This window comes from Helicoverpa armigera, chromosome 21 (assembly GCF_030705265.1).
Source record: "Helicoverpa armigera isolate CAAS_96S chromosome 21, ASM3070526v1, whole genome shotgun sequence".
Lineage (NCBI taxonomy): Eukaryota > Metazoa > Arthropoda > Insecta > Lepidoptera > Noctuidae > Helicoverpa > Helicoverpa armigera.
The window spans coordinates 3,782,786-3,807,937 of NC_087140.1; the positions used below are offsets into that span (position 1 = coordinate 3,782,786).

Consider the following 25,152-nt stretch of genomic DNA (forward strand, 5'->3'; position numbering starts at 1 on the left):
GGTGTTAAAACAAAGCACGTCGGCGTTGTATTGATTAAAAGAAAAGCTTACAGAATCATGTAGATAAATCATATTAAGTAAATCTGTTATATAATGTGCGTTAAAATTAAAAAAATTGTCTCTTTAACAACATAATAAATTAAATAACAAGACGGGATTTATTTTCTTTATTCTGATCAAAAATGCACAATAATTATATTCTAGTAAATTATTTTGGGTAGCCCTACGCTCGGTGGGCGGGGCTTAAGTGAACCCGGACGCCGGGTTTTCGGGCATAAGGGTCCCGTTCCGATACAATTTCGCTGTTGGACTCGAATACCGGGTTGTTATGTAATTATGCAAAATATTTTTGGGCATGTGGATAGGAATTGCTTTTCGGAGCTGGGCAGCGTACGTATGTATGTTATATTTTTATGGAAACTTAATTATATTGAATAGGGTAGTGTAAGTTAATGTATGTAACTGTTAATGTACTGTATTGTGATGAAAGCTCATTACTTTAAACGACATAAAATTTTGCATTCATGATGTATGAAAAATATTTTTTAATGATTCATATTTGCTCTCCTGTGTTACGGCTGCATCCATCCTTATACTTAAAGTCCGTTGATCTACGAGGTACAAAAATTGGAAACAGTTCAAAATATTTTTTTTTTGAGAAATCTAATAGGTAATATTCACAATTTGACTTATGATCGAATTTGTACACTCAAACCATTTCCATGATTACAAATAACACACAAGGAAAAACCGACCTAAAAACAAAAACGGTAACATTTTAAGAAAACATACAAAATAATCTTGTACCTTTCTCACGTTAACGTGAACAATAGAAAAGTACTACAGTTCCTTTCAAAAGAAAAACTGCGGATTTACCTTTGATCAAAAACAGGCGACTGTTTGATGTCAAAACGGCGTAAAACTCCTAACAATAATCCCTTGCGACCTTTTCCAATATTCAAGGACAAACAACTAAAATCCATTTCTTTTTCAGGAGCCAACAATGAAAATCACAACTCCGGAACTACACACGAGAACTCCCGAACTACAAGCAAACATGACCTGAAAAAAATGTGAAACATGAAAGTGGATATCGTCTTCGAACCAGACAATTTTACTTTGGACTCAGCCGACCTATCAACATCCATGTATCTCACCGATATTTACGTCAACAAAACTTTGGAAGTGAACGAAACGACGAATGACTTAGTGTACTCAAATCAATTCGAAGATGACCCGCTAATAGTGTTTTTGGTCATACTAAAATGTCTTATAATGCTCTTCATAATCCTAGCAGCGATTTTCGGCAATTTGTTAGTCATAGTATCAGTTATGAGACACAGAAAATTACGAGTGATAACGAACTACTTTGTAGTATCTTTAGCTTTGGCTGATATGCTAGTAGCCATTTGGGCAATGTGTTTTAACTTCAGTGTAGAAATCACTAATGGAGAATGGCTATTCGGTTATTTTATGTGCGATGTATGGAACTCTCTGGATGTATATTTTTCGTCAGCTTCTATATTACACCTTTGTTGCATCAGTGTGGATCGATACTACGCAATAGTCCAGCCTTTGGACTACCCTTTGATAATGACGACAGCGAAACTTGGGATTATGTTGGCAGTAGTCTGGTGCAGTCCAGCTCTGGTCTCCTTTCTCCCAATCTTCATGGGTTGGTACACCACAGAAGACCATTTGAACTTTAGAAAGAGGTTCCCAAATGTGTGCAGTTTTACCGTGAATAAAGTGTACGCTGTGATCTCGAGTAGTGTAAGTTTTTGGATACCTGGGGTCATCATGCTGTATATGTACTACAGGATTTATTTGGAAGCTGAAAGGCAGGAGAGGATGTTGTACAGGTGAGAAAATAATCATATTTTTTTATTTTAAAGTAGTATCTTTGCATACTCAGTGGATAGGTCACGGAAAGACTAACGCAAAAAGAAGGAATGCGTGAAACATAACGTATTAGAAGTACTCGAAAATGAGTATTACGGTAGCATTTGTATTCCATATTCACTCTATCTAGTAAAATATTAATATATCTTCTCAATGGATAACCACAAAGCTAATTTATAAGTTAAACCACAGCAAATACTGCCTGACCTTTGACAAAAGCTCCTGACTTTGACATTTGCAAACATTTTGCAAAATATACAATCTCATTCATGACACAGGAAATAACAGTCTAAAACAAACATGCAATATGTCAAAGAGTTTCAAATAGAACTTTAAAAAAATAATAAAGCTGTGTTCAGTTCACATTCACTCAACAATAGTTCAGAACGAAACGACGAAACGAATCGTCATTTGTTTTGTAAAGGTGAATCAAAAATGAGACGTCCCCGTTCTTTTAAATGTCATTCGGAGTTGAAAAGTGAGATGTCCAAAATACAAGGTAAATTCTAGGAAGTGAATTTTCGAGTAATTTTCTCTGTGGCCGCTGTTTTTGTCATGGTTCATCACCAAGATGGTTTTGTTTTAAGTGGAGTGTAAAACAATTTCATAATGAGACTTGAGGTATATGCAATAAGGACCAAATTATTGATCCGTTTGTTTCAAGTTTTTTTTTTATGTAAGCAAAGGTTTAGTTATTGTCATAAAAAATGTGGTAATATATGTCTAGATGGTAAATAAAAAAATTGCATATTTAAAAAAAAACTTAAACAAAATTAATTGCTTTCATTTATTTGTTTTATTATGCTTTAATTATTAACGCGTACGTACGAAATAGTTTCAATAATTTCCACGAATACGTAACAGAAAAAATAAAAATGCAATACTACGAAAATACTACAGAACCGAGCCAACTGAAAGTACTTTATGAATATTAAATTATTCCGCGTTTTCTCGGAAAATCCGATATTTATTGATAACGCTACACGTGAACGTACTATCTAATACAAACGATAAGGAAACAATATGATACTACTTTAGATAAGTACTAAGATAACTTTGTTGCAGGTATTGTATGAGAAACACGATTTTTACTATAGTACGAGTATATTTAAGAACAGAACCACAATGTAACGTACTGTGATACCATTGAACTGAAGGATAATATCTTTGATTTATCGGATATTGAACATTGCAGTGTCTTGATATTTTTATGAGTTCTCACTATACAGCTGGTTTGCTAAAACCCACCTTTGAACCTCCCGAAGCTCTTTATGTACCAGGGCAGCTGTAACTCTTTCGACAATCTCGCAGCCCCAACGTAGTTCGAAAATATATTTGGATAAACATAACTACATACAGGTCAAAATGTATTATTCTTAGATACACGGCACATGATATTCTTGCGTAAGATATGATGTGATTTATGATTCTCAGAAAAAATGATTCTTAAAATAAATATCTCATAATAATTCTGCTTTAAGCCTCGTTAATAAGTATACGTCAAAACAGCTTTGAACAGTATCTGGCACCAATTAACTACACTAATTAGTTAATTAACCTAAAAATACATCACAAAGAACTGTCACCACTGATTCGCCCACATCAAAAGGCTAACTAACAAATAAAGGCAACAGGCTCCCTCGAGCTTTACCGTATCGAGAGCCGCCTTAATGAAGCTAATGTCTATCCTCGAGTTAATGAGAGCCGGGGTTACATTAAATAATGGCGGTTTGTTTGTTTATATTAAAATCTTAGGATTAAGGTGGGCTTGTGTTTGGTGAACTGCTGTGTTATTAAAGATGGGAAAATTAAATTCTTTGGAAAATATTTGCAAAATTATGGGTAACCTGTTTTTTTTTCGTAATTAAAAACAAAAAGTTCAACGGAAAAGTTGTATGACATAGCCATCTTTTGTTCACCTTTACATTTGGCCGTATTTCTGTCATATGTAAAATTTTCCATCCTTTTGGAAATCCCAGGAAGACTTTATTTTACTTATTTCAATACGTCAATTGTTTCACGGTATATTTGTAATTACTGAAGCTTGCAGTTTTTATTGAGCCAGGAAAATGAGTAGGTAAAGTATTGTCATATCTAGACACATACACGCTCGGTTAGCCCCACCAGCCAAGTAAACATATTCATCCCTACTAATGATTATTCAAAATAACCTTATTTACAAACCTTATATTAACTAGCTAAACACATGTTAAACTTAACCAAACCACAAGAGTAACTAGTTAGAAGGTAGGCCGTCCATTACCGAACAAAATTAAATTTTAATCACGCAGAAACTGGTAAATTTGACCGCTTTTCGAAATAACCTGAGTTGGGTCGTTGATCACGTCAAAAGGTTGACCGCTCGGTGAATTCTTAATTCCCTAACCCGGTGACCGCTGATTACATTTTTCGCAGTTAATTTAATTGGTTAACGGTTAACTGGGTAATGGAAATTTTGACTACTTTTTTCAGTTTGTGGTTTTTTAGGGATGTTTACTAAACCATGTAAATAACCGCACTGAAACAAACGTTTAAAAAAACAGGTGTTTTTTGAAGGATTCTTATATTTTTGGATTTGCTTTTGATATTTCACTCTTATTTTAATTTGAAAAAAGACACCCAATACTAAGTATCTAAAGTAAACAGTTATTTACTTATAAAATTACCTTGATTGTTATAAAATTTATGCTTTATTTATTTCGGAAAGTTTAATTTAATAAAAACTTTGCAAAGCAATATGTTATTTTTCACAAAATCTTCAACAAATAAGTATATATAAAAATCCCTCTTATGTAAGAAGTACCACTACGAGTATACCCAGGCTAGATCTTGGCTAGCTGCCAGACTAGATTTCGTTCAGGCCAAAACCAGGTGTGCTGTTCGCATTTTTATTGCTTAAGCCCCTGCAAAAAGATTACCTACTTTTTGTACTACATGCGGGTTTATTTTCTTGCAAAAGTATTAATAGTTTCTATATTAAATACTGGCCGTTTTCCCGCGGTTACACCCGGGAACTTCTAACCGTACCGGGATAAGATATAGCCTATGAAACTTGGAAAGAGTTTAGCTTTCTAACAGTGAATAATTTTCCCAAATCGGTTATGTACTTTCGGAGCCTTTTTGGCACAAACGAACAAACCAAAATTGTTTCCTCTTTATATATTAGTATAGATTTATTACAAAATTGTGTAGGTCAATTATTTTATTCCTCTCGGTTACACAATTGAATTGTAATTTTCCGTAATCCTCACCAAGTTAATTACTTTCAAATTCAATCAATAAGCTAACTGGAGCGTGTAAATTATTTATCCGATATAATTTTTCTACAAAATTCTATCTTTGTTATACTTTTATGAGAACACAAATGGAACTCATCTGTTTTGTTTTTTTTGTTCCATAAACAAAAGAAGGTCTAACGTTTATTTTTAAAACTGCGACAGTTCTTATAAAGAATATTTTAGTTTTAAAAATGGAACGCTCGGGTTTTTATTTTTCTTTGCTGTCTTGTGGCTAGACAAAGAAATGAACTTTTTGTAATAGCGTTTGAATATAAATAGGTGTTTTCATAAATTGTATTTTAAATTATTAGAAAAAGAAATACTTAGTATTTTTTGAAAAAAAAATCAGTGACTAGTATACTTTTCAACTTCTTAATGTCTATTCAAATTAAAATGCTTTTACTGGTTGAAACCAAAAGTAACTCAAAAACGCATTTAAAATTTTTCAACCTTTCTTTGCGTACCACGTAGGTACCTACTAGATTCTTTGGGGCAATGCTTATCCATTACATACCAAAAAGTATATTAAAGTTGCAAAATTGAAAACACTACGTACCTTGAAAGACCAATTCTGAAAATAGCTTTTATAAATAACCGACCCCATTTTGATAAAGGTACTGACCCACTTCGTACCGCTTCAATATCGTCATACCTTTGAATTCAGTATTAAACCTTTAATGGAAATATCGATTTTCGCATTAATACTGTTTACACGGAAATAATTGAGGAGCATTAAGTTACTAATTAGTCCAAGATGTAGGTATTGATTAATTAGCTGTTCGGGGTCTACTGCCTTGTTGGTCTAGAGGTCGCAAGCGCGGCTGCTGTGCTCGAGGTCTCGGCTTCGATTCCAGGGTCGGGCTCAAATCGCTTTGTGGGTTTTCTTTAACTTTCACAAAGCAGCCCGTAGTCTAGAAGTTGGTGAATGATTCACCCGTGTGTCGGAAAGCTCGTAAATGTCGGTCCTACGCCTGATCTCTCTCCGGTCGTGTCGGATTGTCGACCCATCGGGTTATGAGAGTGAAAGAATAGGGAGTGCACCTGTGTCTGCGCAAATGCTCGTGCACTAAAGTATGTCCTGCGCAGCTGGCTGATCTCCTTAAATGAGAACAGCCGCCGTGGCCAAAATCGGCCGTGGACGCCATTATGATCGGAGTTGTACTTCCGTGTAATCCTTATTGATATTAAAAATGTGAGTAAATTCTGTCTTTGTGCAACGCAAGTACGATGAAACGGCTGAACCAGAACAGTGCAGAGATAGGCAGTAGGTACCCTGGAAAAGTACATAAGCTAGTTTTTATCCTGGTGAAAGAAGTAGTTCTTCCGAGACACAGATAAAATTGCGGGTGAGATAAAGATACCACGTACCACAAAAACTTTAAAACGTCTGTTGAACACTTGTCTAAAAAAAATCAGATTATGTCGTTGAAATAAGGTCCGTTTTGCAGCCACATTTTTTTAGACAAGTGTTCAACAGATGTTTAAGTTTTTTTAGTAAGGCCATGAGCTGCAAATTTATTACACTAAGGGCCGATTTTTCAATCACCAGATAACTTTTATCTGAGGAATATGTTTGACGTTTTGACAGCTTTTGTATGGAAAATATGTCAAACCGCCATATTTATTCCTCAGATAGTAGTTAACTGATGATTGAAAAATCAGCCCTAAATAATTTTAATCCAAACTTACAACAGCATAAAATTACAAGATTCCGCATAACTTTTAATAAGCTTACTCTACGAAAGACAAACCTTGAACTACAAAATAAACTTGCCAAGTTCCAACTATCACCATTCTGTTGGATTAAGCACGAAGTTCCAACGCTTGCATGGATTAGTACAGTTTCCCGGCAATAGATGGCGCTTACATAAATTGAAAGGACCACCTGTGAAAACAGTTCGGTACAAACTTTCTAAATGCTTCAGTGTGCTAGTTTGGGAGTAGCACACTACAGACTTAATAGTCGGGCGATAGTTGGTGATAGTTTTTTGCAGTTTTTTGTGTAAAGACATTCTTGATCCCAATCAAAGTCTCCAGTCGGTCTGATACCCGATCGTTGTTACCATTCATCTTCATTCTGATATATGTATGAGCCGAACTATCGGCCGACTAAAAGTTTGTCGTGTGCGGGTCCTCTAAGTGTTTAAGCTTATGGACACGGGTAGAGTGAAGTTAGTGCACTGAATAGAGAGATTTAAATGCAATGTATTTTGGGATATTGACTGACTAAATTGTGCTGTCTTTGTTCGTGAGTGGTGGATAATTTGGTCTATTTGATGGAATTTAATTTGATTATTGAATTGAGGGTTAGATAGGTCTAGCTAGAATATAATTTGTTTCTTTTCACATGTTTATTCAATACTAATTCCTTACCGCGGTTTCAATCACGTCCAAGGAAACTACTACGGACACAGGATTAAGAGAAGTTCAACGCTTTAATGGGCTGTTCTAAATTCCTAAACTATCGATAAATCTGTCTAAAATGATCGATAAATGATTTTCTTTAATGATGTAGTGTCAATGCCGCCAGTCTATGGGTACACTGCCGGGTGACAGCGATGAGGGCCAGTTTTTCGACGCTCTTTAGTTGTTTTAAGTTTATTTTCTATACAAATATAGGTTTAGGTTTCTTTAAAATATTGTACAGATTACTTTGTAGTTAAATAAATTCTTTATGAAGTATGGTCGTTCCTGAAAGCGCGTTCAAACAAGCAAACAAACTCTTCAGCTTTATAATATTAGTTAAGTTTATCTGTGGCGCTGTAGCGAGAAACCTTCATAAACAATAAGTCTGAAGTCGTAAAGAATATTTAATTAGTTAGTCATACATGATACACGTGTTAGGAAAATACACGTGTCATTTAGCTGTTAATTAAATATAGATATGGATTTAATTTTCTTTATGCCTCGATGCTAAACGATTTATAATGAATTGATTTATTTTATGCGCTAAACACTTTTTTGTGGTTTGTATCTGATATTTGTTTATTGATTGAATGAATATGACTTTTTATAGTTCTGTTTTATTGTTCAGCGACTTATTTTCTTAAATTTATTTATTTATTTATATAAAAATAAAACCTTGCATGTCTTAGTTAATTTTTGTGTCAATAAATTATTTATCTTTCTTGTTTTTTACTTTCTTTTGAGGATCGAAAAATATACGGAACCTAAATTATCTTCTTTTCTACTGTAATTTGTTTCCCTTGATTGATCTCTAGCTGGTTTATAGCTCAAAATAAGTTAACAAGGCTACAAAAAGAATTTATTTCCGTTTCTAGTGTCTACTTCTTGAGATTAACATACACAAACAAACCAATAATTTTTATTAGTAGTCACAAAGTCGTTTGAGCGAAAAAATATTAGTACTCTGATATAAAGTTGTTTTTCATGAAGGAATCTTGATACTTTTATAAGTTTTCATATAAAGCAATAGTATGTAAACAAGTATGTAGTTTGCTAACAATATTCTGCCCTTGACTTTACTCGTTTTGCTTTGATTTAGAAAACAACCTTGAAAAAAAAAACAATTAATCATGACACCCTAGGCCGATTTCGACATTCACAAACTAGCCAGCTGCGCAGTACATATTATAGTGCACGAGCATTTGCTTGGACACAGGTGCACTCACTATTTCTTCACTCTCATAGCCCGATGGGACAGTGATCCGACACGACCGGAGAGAGATCAGGCGCAGCGAAACTAAACTCAGACAGTATGGCTAATTAGGTGATTAAACTGCAGCTCACTCGATAATAAAAAGAAGATTAATTATACAAAATGAGTTATTATGTCAAGTTATCTATTTCTATTTAAATAATATTATTTCAGCCATTTTACCATACTTTGACTCCTCATTCCGCTTGCTACTGCCGTATTATATAAAATTTAATTTAGCAGAACATGCAAAACAGTATGAAACTCCTGAAGAAAACTTTATAAGCAAATTCAATAGACGGTCGCCGAGCACTTATTAATGTTCAAACAAAACACTGAGAAAGTGCACAAAGTATTTGCATAGTATTAAATTAATACTTTGCTATTTCTCCGTATTTAATAAACAAGATTTTTTTTATTCGAAAGTGGGAAAAATTAAAAGAAACCTTTTGGAAAAGTCGATTGATCATAAGGTTATGCAACGGTGCGGTCAGTCCGCGGATGGGTGAATATTTATGTCAGCAAGAGCGTAGCTCACAAATACATAGTCGGATGTACATAATTGCGAGATTTTTAACTGGGTTATTCGTAATGTTAGCTAAGTATAGTGTTATAGCAACTACATAATTTAGTATTGAAATTATTAGGAAAAAAACGGGAGACTTCCAGTCAAATGCATCAAATAGAAGGTCTAGTAGAAGTCGTTTCTTCTAAAGTTGTATATAAACTGCTTCAGTAAACCACATGTTAATATCTGCAGTTTAAAATTAATTAACAACAAATAACGTCACTATACCCCACTTCCTACATTGTTGAGCACACTGTTGAACATTAACAGAACAGAACAAAAGTCCAACAATTTTAAAACAAACCTAATTTCATAACGCAACAAAGTTGAGCAACTATCGAGCTTCGAACTCGGGCCTTTCCGGTGAAACTTACAGTTTATTGTCATTTGCGAATAGATTGTTCTGCAACATTTGTAAACTAGGTTTCTGAGATCGTGTTTAATTTTAATCAAAATATTATTTTATAAGTTTTAATGGAATATTATTATGTATTTATTTGGATCGCTAACAGAGGCTATACAATTACAATCATTGTGTGTGCGCTTTTAACAATAGGCGACCATATTAAACACTTTTAACATCTTTAATCAGATAGGAATCCATACAATACAATGATTGTCATATTATGTAATGTTTATGATTTGGTTTTCCTGGAATCTATATGAATCGAGTATCGCAACATAATAAACTGCTAAAATTCTATATAAGAATCATTAATTTTAGCAGGTATTAGTTTAAATAATTGTGTGTTTAAATAATTGTTATTACTGTATTTATGTAGGTACCAAACTTTTTGTTATTCTCTTTTGAATACACAAATATGTTTTTTATCGGATACTACACAGAAAGGAAATGTACAAAGGGGAGCTTAACCCAAAAATGGGTTATCTAACAGCAAAAATCATAGGGTGGTTTCATTGACATTTTATTTTTGGCATCACGAAAAATTAAAAATCTTTGATGACATGTGCAATCTGACTTTAATTATGACATAAATAACCACACTTTTTTATATTTGCTGTATAAAAAATATAAATGTAATTTGGCAAAGCCAGTTGTAATTAACGCTAGCAATATTTTTATATTTGCAATCTTCCAAAAGAGCACAATATTGCTTCGACAAAATTGCTCAGATGAAGTCAATATTGGGAAGCAATATCAATATTGCAACTCGTAGAGATATTCATTCACGGTCTTCAACTAAGTAGTGTTGGGCACTTCTAAATTAGATGTGATATCGATAGATTTATGTATATGTAGGTAAGTATAGCATGTATGTTATTACAAAGCATTACCATATAATATGTACCAGGTAGGTTCCAAGATTTAAATCTTGTGCTTACTTGTTACTTTATTTATTTAAACTTCTATTTAATCTTGCTCTCTTGTCATAGACCACTCTGGTTGCTGTGACTGGTAAATATATTTAACATTGTTGTGCATTTTGTAAATTAACTTAATACTACCTATGTATATAAGCGTACTTTTTACAAAAATTATAAACATCACAAATGACAGTATCGATATCGACATTTTTATTAAATAGTCATTAAGTATTATTCCACTATAAGATCCACAATAAGCATACCGTGCAATTTTCAGGAAATATCGATAAACTAACCAATTCACAACACTACCTAGAACTCAGTTAGCCTGGAACCGACTGTGCTAACAAGGGTAACGTCTCGGGCTAATCCTTGAGGTTGTAAGATCACTGCAAACTGCAGATATAATTCAATGGAAGTGGCTAATCCTTCACTATGTTACGGGGATTAACCATCTATAAGGTGCTTTAATATTACCTGCCAGGACTTGAATGGGGGGTAGTGTTGCGTGTATAGATTACAATAGTAAAGATAAATAATTAATTATTTGTCATATTTTTTTCATACAAAAAAAATACGTATAAATTTGACTTAATTTATTAGTTTAAAACCATCCAGTAGAGTTGCGCGTTGCCACTCGTGCAGAACAGATAGAAAGAGATGGCAGTTGTTTTCATTGACGAAGTGACAGTACGCGCGTAATTTGTCAACCACGTTATGCAGAGTAGAGCCAATGTTAATTTAACTTATTTAATGTCTCAAATTGAATTGACTATTCCGGGGAACGAAATTTCTTCACTACTGTAATCTATAAACGCAATACTACTCCCCATTCAAGTCCTGGCAGATAATATTAAAGCACCTTATATTATACTTCTATTCTAAATGTTGCTCTTTTACGATTAAACATACGGCGATAGGTGGTATCATAAAGGATTTAAGAATCTAGTTTCTCAGGGTACCGGCAAATTTCAGTAGGTATCTATTTTAGAAAAAGTTTGTCAATTTAGTGGTTTGTAATTTCAGAAAAATCGGATTTTGTGAAATGATAGATGGGTATTCGTATTTAGTTGGGTTCCTCAGAAAACAGCAGACTTAACGTCAGCCGATAGTTGCCCGATAGTTGGCTAACAAATTATATTGAAGGTAATCATGGTAGTCTTCTTTGTATATAGATAGATAGATATCATTTATTAGGTAGGTACACCAATGTTACATTTTTGATCTTAAACTAGGTAGTTAAAGTAGGTGACATAATGGGCGGTCTTATCGCTAAGAGCGATCTCTTTTTGTAATTCATCTTCATACTGATTTATGAGCTCGATCAAACTATCGGCTCTTGCAGTAACTCTTAGTAGCTCGTAATCGAACATACCTTACACACTTCAAAAATATTATCCAAAATATACACTGTCACCCAAAATATTTACCCACCCGGTAGAATCGCGACCCACTTGAGAATCTATTAACCCACAAAACATCAATTTAATTTAAGATGAGCCTAAAGGCACCGCTAAGCTTAAGCTCAGTAAAGACCACTTGAGATGTAAAAGGTAATTTTGTACCCACAGTTACGGAATAGGTTGAGAGCTTGCTTTTGTGGTTAAGGAAGGTAGAAGTAGGGTTAGATATGTGAAATAAGTTCTAAGTTTGAATTAAGTTAGTCGAATCTCCAATCTTATAGTAACTCTTTTATCTGAAGAATATGTTTGACGTTTTGAAATGACGTTCTGAATAATAACTTCGTTATTGAGGATAGCTAACTGTTAGGGTTGCGACGTTAAATATTCTGCAGCTGCTAAATAAAAGGGAATATACTACATTTTTTTTATTTATATGCAACAGTAGCCGTTTTCCCGCGGTTTCACCCGCGTCCCGTGGGAGCTACTGCCGCACCGGGATAAAATATAGCCTATGTTACTCGCAGATAATATAGCTTTTTATTGGTGAAAGAATATTTAAAATCGGTCCAGTAGTTTTTGAGTGTATCCATTACAACCAAACAAACAAAGTTATCCTCTTTATAATATTAGTATAGATATGTCAAATCGCTATATTTATTTATCACATAGAAATTATTGAAAAATCGGTCCATAATAGATAGTGTACTTTAATGAGATGAAAATAGAAAATGCACGTTTGTGCAAAAACATAAGGTCAACTTGAAAACAGCATTATTTTCAAGAGTTTATTGGTCTGCAAATTCTAATTTGCGAATCACACTGTGGTTTATTTTATGATTGTTTTTTCAGATACTGTTTGTTGAAAGAGTTTATGTAGATATAAAGTAATTTGGGGTCTAGGTGGCCCTTTATTTTTGGTGACATTTTATTATATGCTTGTGAAAACACGTGTAAGAGAAAGTCGTTGAGTTGAGAGTTGCACTAAAATGTTGTACTTATGCAAGAAAGTAAGTTATAACGAAATTGAATATTTCTGATTATTTTGAAACATCAGACCTCTTCTGGTGTTTAAATGGTCTGGTTCATTTAAATTAAACGATACTTTTAGACAATGCCTTTCTGCAAATACCTATGGCCACTTTTTTAAGCACGTCTGATGACATTTTTAAAGGTTAATAAATTAATAAATAGAAAACTTATAAAATGCTTAGAAACCAGTCTTTAAACAGGCTCCTGCATAGAGGTCTAATTTCAACCACTACACAACTTAACCATAAGTTTATTATTATTACACTAGTAATCTCAACTGGGTAACAAATTCGCCTTGGAAGTCGTGAACGCTCAGAAGTCATCAGGGGTATCAATCACAGTTACCCAACTATATTGAGGTCAGACTGACCAGATGCGGGCACTGAATATTTTAACGGCTTCGCTTACTGCGGATTTCTATAACGTATCTATCCTTTGCTTTGGGGTTAGAGATTGTGAAGTAAAATATATGAAACTAATGTCAAAATTAACAATGGATAGGTAGTTTCTTTAAAATGACGGGTGGAATGGATGAAGTTAGTTAGTAATGAACGACTTTTTTATTTATTCATTTTATTTTGTGCCGTTTTCGATGATTTCTGAAATCGTGATACGTGGTTTAAAAAAGTAGTTTTTACGTTTATAAAGAGAAGAAATATAGAGTTTAAATTATATTATTGCTTTAAAAGCTTTTCGAGTGTCAATTGTATTTCCTCCATAAAAACAAACATTCGACGATCGACAAATGGTGCATTGACTGTTGCTGTCATTCAGTACAAAAATGCTATCCCACGAAAACTGACAGCTGTCACCTGCACATAAGACACGCTGACACTTAAACATACATAGTGAAAAGCTGTTTCCTTCATGGAAACGCCATCTTGTCACACACAGAAGCAGAAATAAAACAATACGTTTCACAAAATGAGGTCGCCATTTTGCCGTTATCAATCAATAAGACCTGTTTGAACTGAGAGGAAACAAAAGGTACCCACTTTCGTATTCCTAAGAGATACATAAATTATTTTGTATTAACAAAGATGGCTCGATATAGGGTTGTCAGAACTTTGACAGGAATAAATGAATGTATTTTCGGTTGAACTTCGATGTCTGTCAGTTTTGGAAATGTTTGTCTACTCAATTAACAAGGTCTGTGTTAAATTATATTAAGGTATAAAAAATATATGACGTTACTCTGAGAAATCGGTAAAGCTTTTTGAAGTAATTAATATTCGCTTAAATTATGTATAGATTACTATGCTAACATAATAAATAGGAAACCTGTTTTATCCTCCAAAAATGTTGAACTGATTTGAAAAATTTGAAAAACTTTCTTTGTTGGAAAACTACACCCTTCCCGAGTTACATAGACTATATTTTATGCCGGCTTGTAAAAAAGCTCCCCTTTGACGCATGCGAAACCGCGGGATAACGGCTACTGTTGCATATCAATAAAAAAATGTAGTTTGATTAACATATTTCCGTATATTTCCCAGCTGCAAAATATTGCACAGCGCAACCCTAACAGTTAGCTATCCTCAATAACGAAGTTATTATTCAGTTAGTTTCGAAATAAAATGCAAATTCATATTCCAACACTCGGCCCCAATTGAATTTAAAATGAATTATTTGCGGTCCATAAAATATTCTGCGCTAATATTAATTTATGTGTCAATTAGAGCCAATATTTTACCAGAAGAATGGTTAAATGAATTGTCGTGGCCTTCGGTTCGTGGACATTACAAATGTTTTATTAGCCAACTAGCTGTTGCCCGCGACTTCGTCTGCGTGGGCAATATAGAATTTCCAATTTTCAAATTTCGTTCATTTAATCGTTCATTGCTCATCCGCCGTAGGTGATAGCGTGATAATATATAGCCTATGTGTTGTACCGGCCCCCAGGTAATAGTCATGCAAAATTTGATTTAAATCCATGCAGTACTTTTTGAGTTTATCCGGGACAAACATACAGACAAACAGATAAACAGACATACAGACAAAAATTCTAAAAACTACATATTTGGGTTCAGAATCGATTAAGGACCACCCCCCAAGTATTCTTTAAAAAAAATATTCAATGTACAGTTTTGACTTTCCTATCATTTTATTATATGTATAGATTGAAATAGCCAATTTCTCTTCGATTTCTATGAAGATGGAATTCAGAAAAGAGATCTCAACTATCGATAGTCAAAGTCATTTACTCCTGAAATCTGTTAGCATCATCATCATTGTCCCTAACACAGTTACCCGGGCAACCCAATACCCCTATGTAAAACTGGTTGTCAGGCTTACTGGCTTCTGTTTACCCTGTTCTGTTAGCACCATCATCAGTCTATTGATTCTATCACTGCAGGACACAGACCTCTTCTCATACAGAGAAGGAATGAGCGTTGATCACCACTCTTGCTCACGGCGAATTGGCAATTTCAAAATTGTAAGTCCAGGTTTCCTCAACAATTCCTTTACCTACTCTGTCATTGATGTCCGAGATATTCTTAAACATAATAATATAACACTTATATAATACCGACTGAAATGTGTGTCAAAAACTTTTGTGCTCGAATGTATAAAAAGAAACTCAAACTTATAGTAGCAAAGCTTTCAAGATATTAATGTTGAAGAACATGTTCTTTCTTTAACACATTTCAGAGCCATCTGGTGCCTGAAATGTGTCAAATAATGTCTTAATTTTAGAAAGCGATACAGAGGTCAAACTCTGAAGGAATTTCAGTTTTCTTTGTTTCAGGAATATATTTTTTAAGTGTTGTGTTATAACTGTTTTACGAAAGCGGGCGAGCTTTACTCGTGTGTGTAAATGTAATAAATAAATGTCTTTGTATGAGTCCGCGGCTCAAGCACTACATAAAAAAAATATAATGTGCAACAACACACATGTTTCGGCCGTTTTGTGAGAAAACACTCTATTTAGAGTATTCATTCTATTAGTATTTCATCATCATCATCTCAGCCATAGGACGTACACTGCTGAACATAGGCCTTCCCCTTAGATCTCCACAGATACCTGCTGGAGGCGACCTGCATTCAGCGTCTTCCGGCGACCTTTATAAGATCGTCTGTCAACCTTGTTGGTAGTCCGTGGTCTCCACTCCAGCACTTTTAGTATTAAACATAGTTAAATTCTAAAATTGAGGTAGTGGTGATGATAATAATATGGAAAATGTTACAATAATCAAGAAAATAAAAGATCTTATAACCTTTTCTATTCATTAAGTAATAGGTAGGTCTCATAATTTAATTCCAACTAAGTTTGGCCTACTAAGAACTTTATTGATGGATCAAAATGACTTGACGTCTTTGTCTCCGTAATTATAAAATAGTTGAAAGTTTTATGCGCTTCAAGAAATTTCGAGAGTAAGTTCCATTCTTCCTTAATTGAGTTTTCTTATCATTTTCATTTAAGTTTTAAAGACATTATGTTTCAATCTTACGCTGGGATTTATCTACTTTATATTATAGCTGAAGAGTTTGTTTGCTTGAATGCTCTAGTCTCAGGAACTACTGGTCCGAATTATTTATGTGTTAGATAGCCAATTTCTCTACTAAGGCGTGTCACTTGGGAATGCGCAGTATTAAGACGGAATATGAGGGAAACCGCTGACAAAGTTAGTATTATACTACAATTCATGGAACATACCTAGTGAAAACTAAGTAGGTACTACATTCAAAATTTAATTTCAATTTCATGAAAGTAAATTATATCAATTATCTTACTGCACAGAATATCCTCTTCATTGAAAAACAAGATTCATCATAATTTTAAAATGAAATCCATTACAGATTTCAATAAATCTTTATCTTGATTTCCAATGTAAAAATCATGGAGGAAGGAAAGATGAGCGGATATTCCATAAGGCAGATAGGACAGGTGCCTTGTAGGTCAAGTACGTACAGTCTGCGTGATTAAAACGATCAGTTATTAGTAAACTAAAGAGGCGTTTGGGTTGAGACATCTGTCAAAGATTGTTCTTGATTTAGTTGAAAGAAATGAGCAGATCCCAAAGAGGCGGTATTAGTAACATTACTCGTCAGATAGGGCAGTCGCTCCTTGTAAAGCACTGGTACTCGGCTACATCCGGATAGACTGGAAGCCGACCCCAACATAGCTTGGGAAAAAGGCTCGGAGGATGCTGACTCGTCCCCCGAACACCCACATTTTGGCCGCGCTACTTTCTTAGGAGATTTTCAGTTATGACATCTCCGATCATCAATTCGTTCTCCATGGTACAAACGGAATGCCCACGTTGTAAGAAAATCTCTCATAATTTGCAGAATTACAAGGTCTTCATAAAGTTTTGTCGTGTCCAATAATAACTACGTCTTTTGCTCAGATAATTTAATTTTTCATTTCTAAGGAATATTTTGTAAGTAGGCATCATTTCTTGTAGACCTAAATTTAGGGAGTTTTGAGTTTTTGGGTCATACTATTTTTTATAATAGATGATGTGTTGCTGGGTAGCTTATTGTTAGTTTAGTTTTTATTTTGTACAATGAAATTAATGATAGTTATGGCTTAGTTCCTAGGCTGTCGCTGAAGAAGCTTCGCTTCACGAAGTCGCTGCCTGAAGCTGTTTTGTATATGTACTTAAACTTAGATCCCTTAACAAAAAGCACTGTTACAGTCTTTTTATCGTCCCACTGCTGGGCTGCGGCCTCCTCTCACACGGAGACGGATTGAGCGTTAATCACCACGCTTGCTCAATGCACAACAAAAAGCACAGTCGTTTAAAATGATTTGTACCTTTAAATAAAACATTGAATAAGTCTTGTAAAGTACCTTTGAATTTATTACATTTTTAATAATACTTTCTCAAAAAACGAGGGAATTATTGATAAATAATAAAAGTTAAATTTCAAAAGTACATTAATTCAGAAGGATTATAACCTACTTAAATGAAACTTTATGAAATTCAACATAATTAAAAGGGGATTAACACAATATTTACAAAAGAAACAAACAATTGTTTTGTATGTAATCCAAGAGTATTATACATGTATGTTGAATAAAAGATTATAAGTACAATACGTTGTGTAATCCTTGTTTTTCAAGTAGAATTGTTATTGTTTTAATTGTACTTTAACTTAAAGTAAATAAGGTTTAATCCAGAACATTCTATCCTCTTTTAATTACAATTGTTTTTTATTTAGTTCTAAAAAGGTTTCAGTTGCTTCGATATCAAACAGTGTCAAAAGCTTATTTATCATTTGACATGGAATAACTACTGTGTTATTTAATTCTAATATTAATCTTTCAAGTTTCTGTTTCATAATTGTCAATCTGTCCACTAAAAAAGGCTCGGAAAACATACGAAAATCACTTTTTATCAAAAAAATATCTCTTGTTAAATATAAGAAAAAAGAAGGAAGCAAAATGTCAAGTTAAATACATCTTGATTATGTACAAAAGATGGCTAGTATTTCGCATAATGGAAAAGATGGGTACTGTACTTACTACAAGATAGTATTCGTTCACAGGGCTCGTATTAACATATCCTTTACAAAAAACACATAGAGGTAGTATGCAGGTACAAATATATTTTGCCATACTATCATACTTCCTGAAACATTCCAGTTTATTGAAGTTTTCATCTCGTGGTTCATATTTCCAAGTGAACTGTAGGAAAGAATTCTGTATATAAAATACCAAGATATATTTCCTCACGTTTTTGATACACATATAAAACGTTTACGAGGTTTCTTTTACTGAGGGCATTATTTTTTAGCTTTTTTCTTTAAAGGCACGACTTATGTTAATATTGCTAATAACTGTAGTAATACTAAAGATAGCAAACGTTTGTTTTATTATATTCTATACTATATCTAGAGTATGCAAATGTGGTTGCAAACGCGTCTCTGAGGAACTACTTCCATCAAAATCGGATAAAAAGTAGTCTATGTTCGACTCCAGAGTAACACCTGTCTTTGTTTTTTTCATCTCAATCGGTTTAGCCCTTTATGGTTATTGCTTAACACAGCTCGAGTAACTTGCTCTTACTTATAATGTTAGTAAGGATTTTAATAAACATAAATAAACAGATAATTTTTTAATTAATTTTGTACATGGCTTTAAATATATTGCTCAAATCTATCAAATCATTTGCCTAAACTAGGTTGAATTATTTACGCTTCAGGCGTAAAATTGCTTGTATCACATTACATAAAGTATATGTACATAGTATCAGTTTGTACATTACAATTTTTATTACACACAAAACCTTTCCTCGTTATTCCCTTTTTATACAATTGAAGCCAGTTTTAAGATGCGTCAAACAATTAATATTAATAGGCAAGAACCTCGGCCAACATGTTAAGAGCTCTCGTTAGGCGGGTCAAGTGCTCGATATAGAAGGAATACAAAATACAATACGGATTTTCTTTTTATGTACGTTAGAACCACTTGTGGGTAAGGCTAGGTGGTTAGGGAAAGTACTATTTTTGTGGTACTTATTTTTTTTGGTTGTAGTGTAATTCGTAAGTTAACTGCTAGTGATTGTAACCGGGAGGTTTTCATTTTGGCTTCTGGATTTTATGTTTTTTTATTATGTGCTGACATTATTGTATGATTATTTAGTTGTCCCAGTTGTTAATCATTTCTATCAAATATGTTAATAATTAATAAATTAATACTTAAATTGGGAAAATGTGTAATCAGCAATTATAATTAAGGTACTTTACCTTCTTTCCATAGTACCTTTTATGCCAGGATAACTTTTTCAAAAAATACCGAAAAGGCCACATTACGCCGTACCTGAACTAGTGCTAGCTTTAGTAACGACTTTTATTTTCATCCATATAAGATTTAAATTCAAGATAACAGTAGGCCATCTTTATTTAAACGGTTACTCTCAGTGCTTAACCAGATCAGTTTTCCCCAAAGGTCGATCCGAATGACTGTAGCATCGAGTTTGTGAAAACGATAAAATCTATCGGACACTCGAATTGATCCAGTTCATGGAGAACAAACTGACTAGCAGAGATGTCATAACGCAATATGTCCTAAGAAAGTAGCGCGTCAAAACCCGGATGTTCAGGGGACAAGGAACGTTACGCTCCGCCCTTACATGACTTCTATGAAACTCGCTCATTGTTTACGAAATAAAATCACCAACCAATCAAGACCAATTTTTGACAGATTGGTTTAGATTTGACAAGGAACCCAAACGCCTCGTTAGTTCCAGAAACTAATCGTTTAGATCACGCTTACCGTATGTGACTTGACCTACAAGAAAGCGCCTGACCTACCTTCCTCATGGCATCTCCGCTATCATTCTTTACTCTGTGATCCAGTTATCAATCCGAGTGGGCTTTTCTTGTCGTTCACTCGAATAGTGCTTACGGTGCCAAATGAACGAATGAAAGGAACGAATGATCGTTTTGATTATTATTTGCGAGATATCGAATGAACGGATCTCGAGATTTGTCTTTTGGTTGGCATTTTTCTGATAAGATAGGCTTTCAATATAAATTGATTTGATTGAATATGTTTTTTTGCTAGTTTAGCGATAAAGTATTGACCAAGATATCTGTAAAGGTTTTGATTATACTAATTTCTGTTTCATGTGATTGTATGTAGTGTGGGAGTATTTAGAAGTATCGAACAAAGAACTAGAATTAGAGCATTCTTTTGTGTCTTTTTCTCAATTTGAACTTCTTTGAATGTAATGAGATGCAATGATTAAAAAATATATAATTTTGGTAATGTAAAAATCTTAACCGAGTTTAATAAAAAAAGAGGTTCTCAATTCGTATGTTTGTATGTTTTTTCTTACCATTGTTGGAATACGGTACCTATATTTAGGTACACAAGCTACCCAGAAATACTTCGAAAATATATTTCTTTCACACCGGAACCTATTGAACAATACCTTCTTAAATCTAAGACTTGAAATCACTCCTTGCCCCGGGTCATGGAGTGGCCTCGATGTGAAAAATCCTCAAAAAGGAAACGAGCACTCGAACTGAACTCGAGGGGTATACCCCCAAACAGGTTTAACAAGTCATCGGCGATACATTCACACCAATATAATATAGCTTTGAAAAAATGAAAAAATATTTGCAACCTCTCATTAAAAAAATACGAATTTAAATAAAACAAAACACAAATAAGCTATCAGATACGTTCTAAAGAGCTATACGGAATGCGTTTTAAGCCCTTTCACATTAGCGTATTTTGACGCTTGTAGACTAACGCTGTTGGTTTTCTTACGCGCGATAAATAATGATGACCGTGATAAACATTAATCTAAACTTGTTTCTCTGTTGGTAAACTTTATAACTTATAAATTAATAATGACAGATAAATAAAGAACGTGTCCTGGGTACTCAAAGAAGACACATTTAAGAGAGAGACAGACACATTCAATATCTTATGACGAAAACGTATACAAAGATCTCTTTCTGAATTAAAAAATTAAACCATTATCCTTCTTTTGTCCCAGGAGTAAAGTAGCAGCACTACTCCTGGACAAACACCTACAAATCAACGGGATCTCCATGGGCGAGGTGATGCGGGAGAGGCAGAGCATACAGATGCAGCCCATGGCGAGCAGCAAGATGAAGAGGGAGAGGAAAGCTGCCAGGACTTTGGGGATCATCATGTCTGCCTTCTTGGCGTGTTGGCTGCCATTCTTTTTATGGTAAGTTCAATACTAGCAAGCTTTACGCTTATATATGTAGATGCCTTGCAAAATATATTTATAGTCCCACTTACTTGAGCTCGTAAATCAAAGCCGCGCGGATTGATCGATCATAAGGTTAAGCAACGCTTGGAGCGGTGAACATCTTGTTATGATGAGTTCTTCCGTGTTTTGGAAGGCATGATAAACCGGTGGATCCTGGCTGTCATTTGAACATCTCTGCCAGTTGTTACGGGTAGTCAGAAACCAGAGAACCAAAGTTGCCCAGATAGGTAACTAGGTTAAGGATATCAGATAGGCAGTCTCTCTATATAAAACACTGCTACTCAGTTGCATCTGTTGTGGCCAAAAGAAGACCCCAACATAGTTGGTAAAGACAAGACAAATGATCATGACTAGCGGTGAACTACGCAGTCAACGAGGTTCCTAATACTCTTCGTCTCCACAGGTACATAATCACAGCTCTCTGTGGCGACGCGTGTCCCTCTCCCCCGCCGGTCGTGGCGGCAGTCTTCTGGGTGGGCTACTTCAACTCGGCGCTGAACCCGCTCATCTACGCGTACTTCAACAGGGACTTCAGGGCAGCTTTTAGGAAAACTCTGGATTCTTGTTGCAGGTATGTTATGATGGACGAGGATATGATATGTACTAGTAGGGTAATATTTACCAATAGAAATAAATAAGATAACCAATGCAGATGAAACTGTTATTTTAACAGAGCAATTTAAAGCATCATCATAGGATCACAATCTTACAGGATAAGACCCACAAGAGGTCCTTCAAGATCTAAAAATAAATATTTACTCCAATGCAATATTGCTAACATGTAGTAAAATCTAAGACATAATTTCTTCGCTCACCAACTTATGCTGCTAACTAACACAACAACACGCATGCCGAGCTTGGTGGAGACCTCCAGAAGTGGTTTTTGGTTGTGACGATGATAACGTCGTTGACAACGTTTCCAAACTCAACAGTAGTTTTAATTAAGCAGACACTTGTCCTTTGGTCAGCATACCCATTTTATCATAAGCATCAGCTAGGAGAACCCAACTGTATTTAGGAACCTTGCGAACCAAAATAATAAATAATGCCTTTCTTTCCTCACCAGGTCGCTCTGCGGAGACATCGCCCGTCGCTACTGTTGTCAACGCACGCGCCGCGAGCAGCATCACTCCAACGCCTCATCAGACATACACATGAACAACTGCGTCAAGTCCACATCAGCTGATGTGTTACGGGCCCATCACGCGTCGTGTTCGCGGCCGGAGGAGATCGTGTTCGCGACGTAAGCTGTTATGGACCTTATATTCATTAGAATTAAGTTGGTTTTTGAATGGCTCTTTATGGTTGAGTTTTGTATAATAGTCTTTATGTTCAACGGAATAAGGTTGGTTTTTGAAAGACATGCACATGAACAATTGCGTCAAATCCACATCAGCTGATGTCTTACGTGCTCATCACGCGTCGTGTTCGCGCCCTGAGGAGATCGTGTTTGCGACGTAAGCTGAAATAGACCTTACGTTGGTTTTTGCCTTATGTTCATAAGTATTAGATTTATTTTTTAATTGCTGCTGATGATCTATTTTATGTCATGTTAGGTCTCAATAGTTGAATTTATCGTTATGTTCAATGGAATAAGATTGTTTTTTTGTAAAGCAGCTGTCCAAAATATTCTATGCAATTTAAAGTATTGTTATTAGTGTTTAATGAGATTAGGTTGATTTTTTAATGAAAGATTTTAATAACAAATCATTATTTACTTTTTTATATAGCTGTGTGTTGCTACGTATGTATGTTTGAAATTACTAGATGGATTTTATATATTTAATAAAGTATTGAAGAGCTCATTAAAATATATAATAGTATGTGTTAAGAGTACACTAGGATTATAATAAAGCCTATATTCTTCTAAGACAGAGACATCATTCCAAATAATTATCGGTTAATTATTGCTAATAATGAGTTTTCAATAGAATCACTGATTCATTTCTCTAATCGGGCTTTGATCTCTGATGAGTATTTGTGACCCTTCTGTTTGACTGATTTAAGTAATAACAACCAATTAGAAGCATGATCGTAATTAATGAAGTCCAATTTATTTTTGAATGCTACATTAACAATGTCTGAAAAAGAACTATGTATTTATTATTTTGTAAAATTACCTTCATAAATAACATTATTTATTTTTTCAAAAAAACATCAATTAGCCTTAATCTTCTTTCTGTGTGTAAATCAAATGTAATTTCTAGGTGTCTATTTAATAGAAACGTACTAAGTACGTTTGTAAATCAGAGTAAAAGTAGAAAGTATAAATATAAAATATTTTTCAAAAGATTTGAATATTTTTGGTTATTAATAGTTGGTTGTGAAGATGGTTTATAGATTAGAATGGTTGTGAAAAGATATTTTTGTTCATTTGTGTTCTTAGATTTTAAGTTATATTGTAAAAAACCAAAGAGAAATGTAGGTATTATTAATGCCCAAATACTGAAATGTCACTTAAACGCAACTCTGAATATCATGCTGTCTTTATCACTTACGTAGACAAAAGAAAGAGACGACACGAAAAGTTATATTCAGCTGTAAATTACGCATAGAAAGAGAAATATAAAACTATGATGGCGCCGGTAATTGTCACTTCTAACAGTTTTATTAGTATGTATCACAACATGATCATATTTTTACCACAGACTTAGGACGACATAGACAGATTTGGCAAAAAGGCATTTTTTTTTCGAATGTTTTTGATTATGATAAAAATACCTTTATATGGCATTGTAAGTATTTGGGCTCTAGATTTATTTAAATAATAAGCAGAAAACGCTTAAACACTTAGTTTAAAGTGAATGGTTGTAAACCATAATATTTTTAGAATGTTCATCAATGTTCTATGTGTGATCATAAATGTATCAGTAAAAGTTAACTTTCTGTTGTTTTAAATATAAGAAGTCGTAATATTCTCAGTTTAAACTGAATTTATCGCTAAGAAGAAGTGTAATTTAAAAACCCCAAGTTCTTTAAACGGACATAGTTTAATAATATTTTGTTTTACTCATACTTATCGAAGACTTGAATCTATTTAGTAGCGCTAATGACCACGAGGCCCATGAAATAGACGAGATCTGTGAAATTCCATATTCTTTTCTATATTTAGTCACGGCAAATAATAAAAGACCATATTAAAAGCATTATTATCTTCCCGTCCCATTGAATGATTTTTTTCTTGATTACGGTGAAATTCTCTAATGAGAACATTGATTTTATTAAACTAGTTCTCACTAGATTTTAATAGACTGGCACTTCTGAACTTAAAATCAAACCCAAAATA

At 34.1% G+C, this 25,152-nt stretch overlaps 1 protein-coding gene across 1 annotated transcript; it reads left to right on the forward strand.

The window, feature by feature from the left end:
- Window positions 1-749: 749 nt before the first annotated feature.
- LOC126056319 (octopamine receptor beta-1R) lies at window positions 750-23,119 on the forward strand. The gene is made up of 4 exons (XM_064040177.1): window positions 750-1,862; window positions 21,624-21,821; window positions 22,270-22,437; window positions 22,933-23,119. The coding sequence occupies exons 1-4, from the start codon at window positions 1,081-1,083 to the stop codon at window positions 23,111-23,113; spliced, it is 1,329 nt and encodes a 442-aa protein (XP_063896247.1). The 5' UTR covers window positions 750-1,080; the 3' UTR covers window positions 23,114-23,119.
- Window positions 23,120-25,152: the final 2,033 nt, after the last annotated feature.